Source organism: Paroedura picta, chromosome 3 (assembly GCF_049243985.1).
Source record: "Paroedura picta isolate Pp20150507F chromosome 3, Ppicta_v3.0, whole genome shotgun sequence".
NCBI lineage: Eukaryota > Metazoa > Chordata > Lepidosauria > Squamata > Gekkonidae > Paroedura > Paroedura picta.
Window position 1 is genome coordinate 73,510,963 of NC_135371.1, and position 15,832 is coordinate 73,526,794.

The 15,832-nt window shown below is 42.2% G+C and overlaps 1 protein-coding gene across 2 annotated transcripts in view; it reads left to right on the top strand.

Moving 5' to 3' along the window:
* The window catches only part of CLINT1 (clathrin interactor 1), a 107,901-nt gene that overhangs the window by 70,949 nt on the left and 21,120 nt on the right, over window positions 1-15,832 (top strand). Inside the window, exons 8-9 of one of the 2 annotated variants that reach the window (XM_077326395.1) lie at window positions 4,980-5,043; window positions 15,573-15,638. In XM_077326395.1, the coding sequence (XP_077182510.1) occupies window positions 4,980-5,043; window positions 15,573-15,638 (130 nt within the window). The remainder of the gene's footprint in view (window positions 1-4,979; window positions 5,044-15,572; window positions 15,639-15,832) is intronic. The other variant, XM_077326396.1, reaches the window with a different exon arrangement.

Here is a 15,832-nt window from a genome sequence, read left to right on the forward strand (position 1 = left end):
ACTGATGCATCTCTGTTAGGTTGGGGTGCACACTGTGGGACACATTCGGTTGCTGGTAGATGGGGAAACGGTGAACGTTTTCTGCACATTAATAAGTATTTACAAACAACACAAGCACCATACCTATAATTCCGTTTCAGGAGGCTGCTTGAAGGAGCCATGGTAAGCAAACTCTTTTTGGAAACAAGCTCACCCAAATTCTTCTTATTCCTTCTCCATGCTAACAATAGTCCCTGTTCACATTCTGGTAGATCTTTAATTAAATTCCAATGTCTAAAAAGAATTTTTCTGATTTCATGGGCATGACCACTATATTCAAAAGAACATGCGATTTTAGTCATCGGTTTGTGTTCCCAATATTGTAACAAGGTGTCCCTTGGCATCTTATCTGCTCTATCTTTTGCTTTGGTAATAACAGGTTTAGGGTACCCACGTTGCAGAAGTGCTTCACGTAATAAACTATTGGCTGCTTGGTACGTTGACTCTCTGGCATTGATACATCTATGCCTTAAAAATTGGCCATAAGGTAAATTATACCGTAAATGGCTGAAAACTCTCAAAATACAGGAGAGTATTTGTGGAAGGATGAGGAGACCAATTTTCCTTCCTCACTTAAAGAAACCATAGTGTCCAAAAAAGGCTATTTTAAAGAGTCAAATTTTCCTGTAAACTTAATAGTGGGATGTTGTTGATTACACCACTGCATGAATTGGTTAGCAGTGTGGCTATTCTGATATATAATGAAAATATCATCTAAAAATCTGGTATAAAAATTATATCCATGAAAAAAGGGTTATTCTCATTGTATAGCCAGCTTTGTTCTAAATTCAGCATGAATAGGTTTGCAATACAGGGCGCCACAGCTGACCGTATCAATATGCCATGAGTTTGTAGGTATAATACATCCTCAAATTGTGTGGTTTTAAATACTTATTACCTAAACTATCTAAGTAAAAATGTACTCTACTGCATTAAATGTGCATGTGACAAGCTGTACATTGGAATTAGCAGCTGCCAGCTAAGGAGCGGAATCCAGGAACACATGTCCCGCCTCAGACATCATGTCCCAGAGGTGTTAACAATCCTTACCATGTTCTCTTTATATTTCTGAAAGGGCTATCTGGGCGGGCCTGTATGGGTGGTATCCGGGCCCAGCTCTTCCTCTCCAGCATGCCCGGCCCCTAGACCACCTGCCTCCAGGAGCTGAGTGCAAGCCACTCACCCAGCCTCCCGCCCAGAAGGCTGTTGGCTGGTGAGGAGGGCGCTTCGAGGGCTCACGCTCTTCTCCGTCGCTCAGCCTGCCCGCCACCAGCCAGCGAGACACAGTTGCCAGCTCAAGAGGTGTGCCCTGGAGGAAGGGGGTACTCTCCAACTCCACTTTGCCCGTGAATGGCACCTCCTGACGAGCACGCCCACCGGGAGGGCGCTTTCCCTCCCCGCTTACCTCTTAAAGGGTTTTCGCCGTGTCTGTGATGTGGCGAGAGCCCTTCGCACACCACTCACCAGCTCCCAGCGGCCGCCCTTTCGCTGCCCATTTTTAAAATAGGCTTTCATCCTAGTGAATGTATAAAACAACTATGTGTTAGGGTGTGGTTGAGAGCAGTTGGACTACTAGCAACCCTACAGTGCAGAGCCAAAGGCCAGGGTATACCGTATATCCTCGCATATAAGCCAAGGCACCTAATTTCAACACAAAATGCTGGAAAACTTATTGACTCACATATAAGCCGAGGGTGGTGTTTGGATAGTGGCTTTTTCTTCTTTCCTCCCCTAACCCTCTTCCCTTTTGGGCAGGATCTTTTTTTCCCTTTTGTTCCAACCCTCCTTCTTCCTCTTTCCCTCTGACCTGCCTTTTTATCTCCAATCATTTGCTCCTTCCCTTCTTCTTAGCTTGGTGTTCTGTTTCTTCCACTTTCCATTCCTTCCTCTAGGGACGTTTCCTCCTTCTGCTCTCTGTTCTCCCTCTGAGGCAGAGGCTTCAGAGCTTCGTTCAGCAGCAGCAACACGTGCTAGCCTCATGCTAGCCTCCTTAAGGCAGTGAGGGGGGAGGCGGAGACTGTTCTTTCCCTCCCAGGCTTGTTGCGTCTCTACTTTCTGCCTCTGCTTCTTCAGTTAAGTATACTTGTCTCCCACCCCCACCCTTCTGTCTTGTCTGGCAGCTGTTTTTTTTCATACCCACGTATAAACTGAGGGGGACTTTTTCAGCTTAAAAAAAGGGCTGGAAAACTAGGCTTGTATGCGAGTAGAATCATGAGTAGACACAACAGAGTAGAGTCTGTTGCAATAAGTATTGTTGTCAAATAAATATCATATAGCCTTGAGAAGAAGAAGGTGTTTTGTGGACGATTTCTTAGCACCTGAAGAAATCTGTTGGAAGTCAGGTGTTTTTGTGGATGATGATTTCTTGGTACCTGAAGAAATCCGTTGGGAGTCAATGAACAATGTTCTAGAGAGTAGCTATTTGACACTGTGTCTATGATCAACTTTTCATAGAATCATAGGGTTGGAAGGGGCCATACAGGCCATCTAGTCCCACCCCCTGCTCAACGCAGGATCATCCCAAAGCATCCTAAAGCATCCAAGAAAAGTGTGTATTCAACCAAGACTGCCAGTGAGGGGGAGCTCACCACCTCCTTAGGCAGACTATTCCACTGCTGAACTACTCTGACTGAAAATTTTCTTCCTTATATCTAGCCTATAACATGGTGAAGGTTAAGGTGATGGTATCCCCTGTGCAAGCACCGGGTCATGTCTGACCCTTGAGGTGACGCCCTCTAGCGTTTTCATGGCAGTCTCAATACAGGGTGGTTTGCCAGTAGTTTAAACCCATTACTGTGTGTCCTTTCCTCTGCAGCCAACGGAAACAGCATGCTGCCCTCCTCCAAGTGACAACCTTTCAAATACTTAAAGAGGGCTATCATGTCCCATCTCCAACCTCCTTTTCTCCAGGCTGAACATTCCCAAGTCCCTCAACCTATCTTCATAGGGCTTGGTCCCTTGGCCCCAGATCATCCTCGTCACTCTCCTCTGTACCCTTTCAATTTTATCTACGTCCTCCTTGAAGTGAGGCCTCCAGAACTGCACACAGTACTCCAGGTGTGGTCTGACCAGTGCCGTATACAATGGGACTATGACATCTTGTGATTTTGATGTGATGCCCCTGTTGATACAGCTCAAAATGGCATTTGCCATTTTTACCACTGCATCATGTTTAGTTTACAATCCACAAGTACCCCAAGGTCTCGTTCACATACAGTGTTACCTAGAAGCGTATCCCCCATCCAGTAGGTATGCTTATAGTGAAATAGTAGCTTAAAAGTTTTGTTCCTGAAACTTTGGTTCAGGCTTCGGCCCTGCAATATCTTTAGTGGGCCTTTTGAGAAAGTCTTTGCTCTCATAGTGTAGGAATGTAGTGCCAATTAGTTGCACCTGTGCCCTTGAGAAGCTTCACACTATGATATACAATTGGTTTCAGTTGTTCCCAATTAACTTGTTGTGAGAAATGGGCCTTGAGTGAGATGGGTTGACATTATATCATCTGATTCAGGATTGGCTCATCTAACTTGACATTAGTAACCCTATTGGTTAATTAATAAATAGTTAATTTGGATACAATTGATTTTTGTGCCCAAGATCCCACGTGGGAATCAGCCATAAAGGTTTTCTATTGTAACATCCTATTGTTCAGATTTTGGGAGTCTGTGCCTTGTGAACCTGCAACTTTGAAATTCTGTCTTGTCATCCTGCCATTCTGGTATCATGTGTTAGCCCGATATACTGTATAACATTTTTGTTTTCTCACTGCCAGTATATAATTATATGTGTGCACCCTAATAAATATCAACTTATTTTTTAGAACTTTGTTATTTGATTCTGAGACAAGCTAAGAGGAAGCCTAGCCTGCCTAACTTGTGCCATACTACCAACTAAGCCTTTTGATTGTGGGACTTGTCCGTGGACAGGGTCAAGCTCCCTGGTAATTCCCTGATAGGCTTCAAGACTGCCTCTGGGTCTTGGAAGCCTAGGGACCCATTCAGAGGTGGTGGCAGACTACCAACCAAGGAGGATAGACTATCTGCCTTCTTGGGTTTTGTAACTGTTTTGTCTTCTCGTGTGCAACCCTGTTCTCTAAAGTCTGCGGACTTGGCTTTGGGGAACTGGGGTGTGACCACAATGCTTTTCATTTTTCTGACCCAGATGCAAAAATTTACACTTATCTTTATTAAATAGCATCTTGTTCTCATTTGCCCATTTTTCCATTGTGTTCAGATCTCTTTGAACTCTGTCTCTGTCTTCTGGAGTATTTGCCGGTCCTCCCAATTTGGTGTCATCTGCAAACTTGATGAGTAGTCCCTCCATCCCCTCATCTAGATCATTAATAAATATGTTAAAAAGTACCGGACTGAGCCCTGAGCCCTGAGGTACCCCGCTACTCACCTCCCTTCAGTCTGATGAAACACCATTGACAACAACTCTTTGAGTGCGGTTCTCTAACCAATTCCCTATCCACCTATCTTGAAAATCCAGATTGCAGTCCTTCAGTTTATCCGTCAGAACATATACGGAGTATATGGTACTTTAAACAATTGAGTAGGGTAATAGAGATAATATATATACAAGATTTAGGAGCATTCTATTATGAGATAGAACATTTAATGATTTTAGGATTATATTCTTTTCAGATATTGAGATACCGGTTTACTTACAAGTGAGAGGTATTTACATATTAAACCCTTCTGGTCGGATCCTGCAATAAAACAACATAAAAGGAAGGGACTTTTTACTTTACTTTATTTTGTATAAATTTTGAAAATATTAGTAGTAGCCTTGGGATAGGTTTTTCTCTATTTTTGATTGTAGGCACTACAAACCGTCCTTCTTGTCTGTATTTGCTTTTCCATAGATACACCAAATTATTTTATTTCAGGCCTTTAATCTCACTCATATTTCTTATCGGTTTTGCTTATGTTTGTCTGCAGGTTCCTGGTAGCAAATCATCTAATGACCTGGTTGATCTTTTGTTTGATGGTGCTGATCAGTCAGGTAAATAACATTTAATTCTGAGAAACTGCTTTAGCCACAAGTCTGTAATTCTTAATATTGGAGTAATTGAAAAATTGGATTGTTATGAAGCTATGGAAAATTATATGAGTCACTTAAATATTAAGTTGTGCATGTACTTATAGAATCTCAAGCAAATAACCATATTATATAGATTACTAGTAAAAAAGCCCATTGTATAAAGAATACAATTGGCGCTAGCAGGCGGGGGCCAGAGTGAGGGTCAGAAGGCTACCTGAAAGAGGAGGCGGGCGGCGGCTCCTCGGCGGGTTGTGTTTGTCGGCGGCCATTAGGCAACGGAGCCCCTGGCAGCCTTCCTCATCCCGGACACATCCCGCCTCAGAACGCCTTACCGTTTTATTTAGTCCGTGGTGCCCGTGGCGCCACGGGCGGTGTTAAGATTATATAGATTAACAATAACCATAACACTTCAGAAAGATTCACAGCTAAGTTACTGTGTCATAAAATGCAGTGGACAGAACTCATTGTTATTCATAATTCTAAAAGTGTAATCCAGTCAGGCTTCAGCACTTCTCATGTTACGTATTAAGAGAGAAGCAACATTAGAAATGGTTGACTTTCATGCACAAGTCACATCTAATGTATATGGTAAAAATGAACTCAACACTTCTATTGTCATCGTTGTCATGACTCTTGAATTAACATGTGGCAAAAAATAAGCCTCTTGGCATCTTTGATATTACCATTCAATTCATTTGATGTATTGTAGACTACCTGATGAAACTACTGCTGCTACACTTAGTTCCAAGTTTTATTTTTATTCCACATACTTTGAAGTGCTGGTTTGGTAAATGAACAGCCTAATCAGGGCAGCTGGTATGAAATATTAAAGGTATTCTATTCAGACATTTTTGTATCAGTAGAATAGCAATTGCAGAATAATCAACCACATAGCAGATGTCTGAATAGTTGTGTAGTGTGTGATAGTTGTGTAATGTACATTGTGATGAAAAAGTTGTTAAGATTTATTGGCTGCCCCTCTCTGGCAACAGGCTCAAGGAGACTAACCAATAAAAACATACAAAGTAGATATAAAATATTTATAAACAGCAATTTAAAATGTTGAACTATGAGCCCAATTTTGTGCTCCAGTTCTGGCCATATAAGTCAAAGTAATTTTGGCATTGATATTGTAACCAGTTTTCAGATGGAGGAAAGGGGGCTTTTTAATGTGCTTGTGTTGACTTCAACCACATGCCTAATGAAAGAGTGCTGTCTTGCAGGCCCTTAGAAATTTTGTCAGCTCCGATAGGGCCAGGATCTCAGCTGGAAATTCATCCTATTAGTCTGGATTGAGACAAATTGTACTGCTTTGGGGCCGGGACCCAGCAGGTTGGAATTTGCAGCAATACTCTATGGGGGAGACATACGCTGAGCAGCAGTTCCTCAAGTATGCATGTCCCAGACAGCGTAAGGCCTTAGAGGTTTAGATTGAATTAGAGAAAGTAGGCAGTGCAGGCAGGCCTTTCTGATTCCGTTCCTCAGAATAGTATAGCCTTAGGACTCATGGATCAGAAAAATCAGAGAACTTGCAATAATGGCAAAGTTAACTAATTTAATCAACAGAAGACTACCAGAAGCTTCCAAGACTGTTGGAACTGTTGTATGAGCCTTTTGTAACTTTCTTTTTCTGTTAACCTTTTCTTTGGTATGATAATGTCAAAGGGGCAGACAGACTCACAACAAGGCTTCTGGTTTAATAGAAAGCTTTAATTGGAAGTAGTTCTGATCACGCTAACATCTGAAGTCAAGACTGTTCGATATAGGAAAAGCAAATACAATTCTCCCGCCCAAACGGTCTCCAGTTCCCCGGGAGGAATATTACCCCCACACACACACACACACACACTAGGTGCCATCCCGGGCTTCCTGCCAGACCCTCCCTGGCTCCACGGCCTTGGTCGAATTGGCGCCTCTCTTTGTAGGTAAGATGTTTACAGTGGTACTTGCAACATAGTATCACAGCAGGGGAGAATGCAGTGAGAAAAAGCTCAGGGCCATCAAAAGGAGCAGAGGTTCCAAGAGTTGCTACAGAGCCATAAGGCAAAAGAGGTTACACACACACAAAGATGGAGTCATAGAATCATAGAATCATAGAGTTGGAAGGGGCCATACAGGCCATCTAGTCCAACCCCCTGCTCAACGCAGGATTAGCCCTAAGCATCCTAAAGCATCCAAGAAAAGTGTGTATCTAACCTTTGCTTGAAGACTTCCAGTGAGGGGGCGCTCACCACATCCTTAGGCAGCCTATTCCACCGCTGAACTACTCTGACTGTGAAAAACCTTTTCCTGATATCTAGCCTATATCGTTGTACTTGAAGTTTAAACCCATTACTGCGTGTCCTCTCCTCTGCAGCCAGCAGAAACAGCATCCTGCCCTCCTCCAAGTGACAACCTTTCAAATACTTAAAGAGGGATATCATGTCCCCTCTCAACCTCCTTTTCTCCAGGCTGAACATTCCCAAGTCCCTCAACCAATCTTCATAGGGCTTGGTCCCTTGGCCCCAGATCATCTTCGTCGCTCTCCTCTGTACCCTTTCAATTTTGTCGATGTCCTTCTTGAAGTGAGGCCTCCAGAACTGCACACAGTACTCCAGGTGTGGTCTGACCAGTGCCGTATACAATGGGACTATGACATCTTGTGATTTTGATGTGATGTCCCTGTTGATACAGCCCAAAATGGCATTTGCCTTTTTTACCGCTGCATCACACTGCCTGCTCATGTTTAGTTTACAATCCACAAGTACCCCAAGGTCTCGTTCACACACAGTGCTACCTAGAAGTGTATCCCCCATCCAGTAGGCATGCTTTTCATTTTTCTGACCCAGATGCAGAACTTTACACTTATCTTTATTAAATTGCATCTTGTTCTCATTTGCCCATTAAATTGCATCTTGTTCTCATTTGCCCATTTTTCCATTGTGTTCAGATCTCGTTGAACTCTGTCTCTATCTTTCGGAGTATTTGCCAGTCCTCCCAATTTGGTGTCATCTGCAAACTTGATGAGTAGTCCCTCCACCCCCTCATCTAGATCATTAATAAATATGTTAAAAAGTACCGGGCCGAGCACCGAACCCTGAGGTACCCCGCTACTCACCTTTCTCCAGTCTGATGAAACACCATTGACAACAACTCTTTGAGTGCGGTTCTCTAACCAATTCCCTATCCACCTAACGATCTGAAAATCCAGATTGCAGTCCTTCAACTTATCCATCAGAACATCATCGGGAACCTTGTCAAAAGCTTTACTAAAATCCAAGTAAATGACATCAACCAAATTTTCCCGATCCAGCAAACCTGTTACTTGGTCAAAAAAGGAAACTAGGTTGGTCTGGCAGGACCTGTTGGAGACAAATCCATGCTGACTTCCTTGGATCACCAAATTGTCCTCCAGATGTTTGCAGATCGCTCCCTTTAATATCTGCTCCATTATCTTCCCCACAACAGAGGTCAGACTCACTGGTCTGTAGTTTCCCGGGTCATCCTTCCTCCCTTTTTTGAAGATCGGAATAACGTTTGCTCTTTTCCAGTCCTCCGGGACATCTCCAGTCCTTAAAGAGGTTCCGAAGATGATGGACAAGGGCTGTGCAAGTTCTCTGGAAAGTTCTTTGAGTACTCTCGGGTGCATTTCATCTGGACCAGGGGATTTGAACTCATCCAGTGCAGCTAAATGCCTCTCGACAACCTCTCTATCCATGTTAACCTGCCACCCAGACACTATCCTTTGGCTACGGCCATCTCTAGATGTGCCTAAACACTTTGACCTGTGGGAAAAAACAGATGTAAAATAGGCACTAAGCCTTTCTGCTTTCTCTGCATCTTTCGTTAGAGTTTGTCCATCTGCACCCAACAGTAGGCCTATTGCCTCTTTTACTTTACGTTTGCTCCTCACGTAACTGAAAAATCTTTTCTTGTTACAATGGGCTTCCCTGGCCAATCTTAGCTCACTCTCAGCTTTGGCCTTTCTGATGATTGATCTACAGTGCCTAGTAACCTATAGGTACTCTTCTTTAGAGATCTGTCCTTTCCTCCATTTCCTGAACATTTTCCTTTTCTTTCTTAGTTCCTCTTGAAGTTCTCTGTTCATCCAAATAGGCTTCTTAGAGCTCCTGCAGTGTTTTCGTATTTCTGGAATAATTGATTGAGCATGCAATAGCTCTTGTTTGAGTAGCGCCCACCCTTCACATGCTCCCTTCCCTTCCAGCATTCTCGTCCATGGTATGACACTCATCATGTCTCTGAGTTTATTAAAGTTTGCCCTACGAAAATCCAACATCCGCGTCTGGCTACAAGCTTCCTTGGCTCCCCATCTCAAAAGGAATTCTATGAGGACATGGTCACTTCCCCCTAGGGTCCCCACCTCCTTCACCTCATCCACCAACTCTTGCCTGTTGGTCAGTATTAAGTCCAGTATGGCTGAACCTCTTGTGGGTTCATCTACCATTTGATAAATGAAATTGTCAGCCAGGCAGGTCAGAAAGTTGCATGACTGAGGACGTTTCGCAGAGTTTGTTTCCCAGCACACATCTGGGAAATTGAAGTCACACCATGATGACAAGGTCCTGCCGTTTGGATATTTAGTCTCTCTGGTCAGCCTCTCTCTCTCTGGTCTCTGGTCAGCCTGAGCCAACCATGGCAGAGAGCAGGGAGCTGATCCTGACAGATAAAAATAAAATCTGTATTTAAAAAGCAAAGAAAAGTGTAGCCTTTAGTGTCAAACTCCCCTCCTTTCCTTCCCAGGCTCCCACATGGCTCCCAACAAAGGTCCAACCTGGCAGGAGCCCCACTTTGGGCCTCTCAGGGCACAACACTTACACTAATCTTCTGCCCTGGATTAAACAGGAAATGCAAAGAGAAATGAGAGAAGCTATTTCTAACTTCAGAGACACTGCTCGGTCTCCTAGTAGATATGGATATAATTCTCCCTCAAGTATCATGTAATCAGGAGGTGAATAGATTCTCCACTCTCCCAGTCATCTCAAAACGAGATTAGACATTCTACCACACATAGCAGAGAACCAAGCTCTCTCTTGGGCCATGATAATGAGGAATCGGACTGTTCCGATTCTTCCTCACCCACTGCCTGTGATCATCACCATGCAGACTTGTCTTTTCCTGTAGGAAGTTTTCTCAAGATCTTTCCAAATGTGTTGTGCATTTTAGGCGCTTCAGTTAACAATAAGAGGTGGATATGCCTGATCCAAGCAAACTTGGTGGTTCTTCCAGAGCCTTCCCCAAAGCAGAATAGCTTCCCCTTGGGTTTCATTTCCTTGCTGTGTTTGATACAATGTTCCATACTGAATGGAAATCACCAGCCAAGCCTAAATTGAACCACCCCATCATCTCCAACTTCTACACCCTAGTGTCAGATGTTGCAGAGTGCTTCAAACTACCACTTGTGGATGATCCTGTGACTAGTCTGTGCTCCAATTCTTATTTTACCAGTGGAGGTGGATGGCTTCACCAGGGTTCCCTGTGACAGAAGGATTAAACAGTCCCTGCACAAAAACTTCAAAACTCCCCTGACCTCCCTCAAAGCATCCACAGCGAGTTCCCTATGACAGTGGTCCCCAACCTTTTTATCATCGGGGACCACTCAACGCTTGACAAACTTAGGCCCGGTGGGGGGGGAGTAGTTCTCTACTCTCAACCACTGCCCTAACGCTCTCTGATCACTACGGTAATGTTTAACATCCCTTCAAAATAAGATACAGACACGCCACAACAATGAACATAAGGAACATTTTATTTTCATGGAAATTTTAACTCATGACAATGACAAATCAATGGGAACCCTGAGCTTGTTTCTCTGCAAAGAGATAGTCCCATCTGGGAGTGATGGGAGACAATGACACCCGAAGTGTGTTGTAAAGGGCCGGGGGGGATGAAGTAAAGGGCTGGGGGGGGAGGCGTCCTTCACGGCCCACCTCCAATTAGTCGATGGACCACATGTAGTCCACGGCCCACAGGTTGGGGATCGCTACCCTATGATTCTATGAAAAGTTGATCATAGACACAGTGTCAAATAGCTACTCTCTAGAACATTGTTCATTGACTCCCAACAGATTTCTTCAGGTACCAAGAAATCATCATCCACAAAAACACCTGACTTCCAACAGATTTCTTCAGGTGCTAAGAAATCGTCCACAAAACACCTTCTTCTTCTCAAGTCTATATTATATTTATTTGACAAAAATACTGTGTCAGAGGCCCAAAAAATCTTGGGGATTTATTCAGTATTTTTTATAGTCCCAAAAAAACCCGAAGACATGAAGACCATTTTTTACCATACCTGCATAGTTTTTCATTTTAAATTCTGTATTGTCCACCTTGATTCCTTTGATCCTTGTGTATTGTCTTATCTCTGTAACTAGGATTCCAACACTGAAATAAACAGTTTAGGAGAACTCTTAGAGAGGAGGCATGTTACCAGCTGGCCATCACAAATAATCATAGAATCATAGAGCTGGAAGGGGCAATACAGGCCATCTAGTCCGACCCCGTGCTCAACACAGGATCATCCTAAAGCATCCAAGAAAAGTGTATATCCAACCTTTACTTGAAGACTGCCAATGAGGGTGAGCTCACCACCTCCTTAGGCAGCTTATTCCACTGCTGAACTACTCTGACTGTGAAAAAACTTTTACTGATATTGTTGTACTTGTAGTTTAAACCCATTACTACGTGTCCTTAACTCTGCAGCCAACGGAAACAGCATGCTGCCCTCCTCCAAGTGACAACCTTTCAAATACTTAGAGGGCTATCATGTCCCCTCTCAACCTCCTTTTCTCCAGGCTGAACATTCTCAAGTCCCTCAACCTATCTTAATAGGGCTTGGTCCCTTGGCCGCAGATCATCTTCATCCTCTCCTCTGTACCCTTTCAATTTTATCTATGTCCTTCTTGAAGTGAGGCCTCCAGAACTGCACACAGTACTCCAGGTGTGGTCTGACCAGTACCGTATACAATGGGACTACGATATCTTGTGATTTTGATGTGATGCCCCTGTTGATACCGCCCAAAATCGCATTTGTCTTTTTACCGCTGCATCACACTGCCTGCTCATGTTTAGTTTACAATCCACAAGTACCCCAAGGTCTCGTTCACACACAGTGTTACCTAGAAGTGTATCCCCCATCCAATAGGCATGCTTTTCATTTTTCTGACCCAGATGCAGAACTTTACACTTATCTTTATTAAATTGCATCTTGTTCTCATTTGCCCATTTATATTTTGTGTTCAGATCTCGTTGAACCCTATCTCTATCTTCTGGAGTATTTGCCAGTCCTCCCAATTTGGTGTCATCTGCATACTTGATGAGTAGTCCCTCCACCCCCTCATCTAGATCATTAATAAATATGTTAAAAAGTACCGGACCGAGCCCTGAGGTACCCCGTTACTCACCTCCCTCCAGTCTGATGAAACACCATTGACAACAACTCTTTGAGTGTGGTTCTCTAACCAATTCCCTATTCAGCTAACTATCTGAAAACCCAGATTGCAGTCCTTCAATTTATCCATCAGAACATTATGGGGAACCTTATCAAAAGCTTTACTAAAATCCAAGTAAGCGACATCAACCGAATTTCTACGATCGAGCAAACCTGTTACTTGGTCAAAAAAGGAAACCATTTGGTGTGACAGGACTTGTTGGAGACAAATCCATGCTGACTTCCCTGGATTACCAAATTGTCCTCCAGATGTTTGCAGATCGCTCCCTTTAATATCTGCTCCATTATCTTCCCCACAATCGAGGTCAGACTCACTGGTCTGTAGTTTCCCGGGTCAAATCCATTGTCAAAGGTTGCTACCAAGACTTAGGTGGCACTATCCTCTTCAGGATCTCTTGTCACTCAGCAGTTTTGTGACATACTTTGTCTGGAAAAGGTAGCTGCACACCATGACTTTTATTTATTATTAAATTTAGTTGTATGGTAGTTGTGTTCGCATAGTATTAGTAGTGCTGCATTTGAAATCCCATGGCTTTGTAGATTTGCTTTTGCTTGGTACATGCACGCCATGGATGGATGGATGGATGGATGGGTGGGTGGGTGGATGGGTGGATGGATGGATGGAGAGAGAGAGAGAGAGAGAGAGAGAGATCTAGCTATAATGATGGTCAAACAGCTATGCAGATAAACCTGAGTTAAGCAGGTGTGGAACTTGCCATATAGAGTTCACAAGCATGCCTTAGGAATGTGCCCTTAAATTGATCATTAGGTGAATTTGTCTGTGTTGACTGAACTAGTAATTCTATTGAATCCATGTTTAAAAACCCAAAAATTTCTGAAGCTTCCGATTCAAGTTTGCATGCTTATGAAAGAATGTTATCTTCTGATTAGCCAAATGTATTGAATGTCCTCAGATTATTTGGATAAATGAAATATAGTTGACCTCTTTCATAAATTTCCAACTAACTTCCCATAATTATTTAAAATCAATTCCAAGTTGAATTGGAATCAATTCCCAATCCGTCTCTAATGCTTTATAAAAGCATTCACCTTATAGAAAGAACAAGAGATTTTTACTGTATTGAGTATGTGCATTCTGAATGTAGATGCTGATATCAGCATTTGAAATCTTTAATATGGTATCTGAATATTGAAAATGATATTAAAGTGTGCATGTAGTAGAAGGGGAACTGTTTCTTTTATTATTGCTAGCCATTTATTTAAAAAGGAGATAGTTCTAGTTTAATTAACCCAGTTGAGAGCAGCAGATGGGGCAGAATGTCTTGCAGTGATAAGAGAATTCTGAAATGGCACCAGATGTTAGAAGCTGTCCCTGGTGGTGTTTGAGTGCAACACAGCTGTTACAGTCCCACCTGGCTAGTTTCTAAGCACTGCAGGCTAAGCAGCTGTGATGTAACCCATATAATGTACGCAAACACTAAAAGAATAATTGAGCTGCTGCTACTCCTTGGAAAGATATAACTACTTATAGGTGAAATTTTATAAGGACAAACTGTGGTAGCTAAGTCAACTCTTTTACCTTCTCTCAGCAGTATGACTCACCAGTATATTGCAGGTAGAAGATAACCAGACAGTCTAAAGAGAGACTGTTTCACCCAGGACATTTCACTTCATGTAGAAAAAATTGTTTCTCTATGTGGAAATAAATACACACAGTATTTTCTGTGAAGTCAGCCCAAGGGTCGATCTTTCCTGTATACACCATGGTCCAGGAACTGTTTTGGTTTCCTGATCTGTATTTTTAAGATAAATGGCACATTCACAGATGTCATATAAAGATGTGTTCCTACTCTTCTTCCTACATAGAAGTGACTTTTTTGGGAAACTTGGTTACTTGTGAAACAGCTCTCATTTTTATCTGATACATTTATTTCATCAGAATTGTGTCCAACATGGATTTCTGCCATGATTTGTAAAATAGACTATAAGGAAGAACTGATGTGTTTTGACGTAAATAATTTACTGTTAGCTTACAAATGCACATTGGGACTTTTGCTTTGGCATGGAAACAAGCTTATAAAAAATGCAGTGGTGCAGCCTAATAATAAATTGTGAATCTAATCATTGGCATATTTATGCTTAAAATCACACAGGAGTAATGTGGCAGAAGGCTTTAAATTTTTCATTGTAGGTGATGTGATAAGCAAATGAAAGAATTCCTACAGTATGGATCTATTTAGTATTCTAAAGCTAGTTCCTATTGGAATTGGTCTAATCTTTATTGTGCGGTATTTTGGCCAAGCATCCCTTGGTCCTATAACAGTTTTTTGTTCTCTGAATCTTCATCTATAACTTATTCTTGAAGTGAGTGTATAATAATCCTCTTGCTTTGAATTAGTGTACAACTGATAGGTTTGTAGGAACAGTTCATTTAGATTTCTCCTTTAAAAGGAGTCAACTAATAAAGTGGGTTTAGGTCAGAAAAGCTAGTTTTGATAGAATTTCCCTTTCATTGTGTGCTGTCTTCTGCTTCCATATCTAGTATGCATTTTATTTTTTTATATATGTCTGCTGAAATAACTAGATACCACTGGATCATTGTCACCCATGTGGATTAATAGTCATTTAATTTCTTGTGTGTACCAAAACAGTTCACTCATGTGAAACTTACTGCAACAGCTGGTATATTCAGCTTTCAAAGTCCAGTTTTTTGACATGACAACACAGAAAAGTCGCTCCTTTTACACTAACAGATTTTGAGAAATTTTAAGGGCACATGTGCAAATTAGTTGTTACATGCATCACTGTGGCACAATTATTGCCAAACAGCTCAGTATGTAATCCACCAAGCTCTGCAAAGAGAGATCACACTGCAGGATTTATTATCTTTAGATCTCTAACTGGGTGCCATGGACTTCTGATAACATGATCAAGTATATTCTGATGCTTGGCATACAGTAAATTAAAAATCTTGCAATATGCTGAGTAGCTACAAACTTTTCTGAACAGTTCCTGTCAACCAGTACTGAAGGAGCTATTTCTGTTCCGGTGACAGCCTTTTAATTGCTTCTGGTTTTAGGTGGATCCACTGACCCATTTGGAGGGTTTGCTGACTTCAGTTCAGGAAGTTGTTCCCCATCACAAGGTACAACATTCTATTGGTGGTAAAGCTACTTTTGAGAGGATAGTGTAAAAAGCAACTGTATGTGTGGCATTTTGATTAGAACTCTTTTTTAGTATCTGGTTGTCATGTTGAAAGTGCTAGACAGATGAGTTGTTGAGTTACATTGAGGGCTTGATAACTATCAAGATAAGTTTGGGATAAGAAGCTTGGTACTT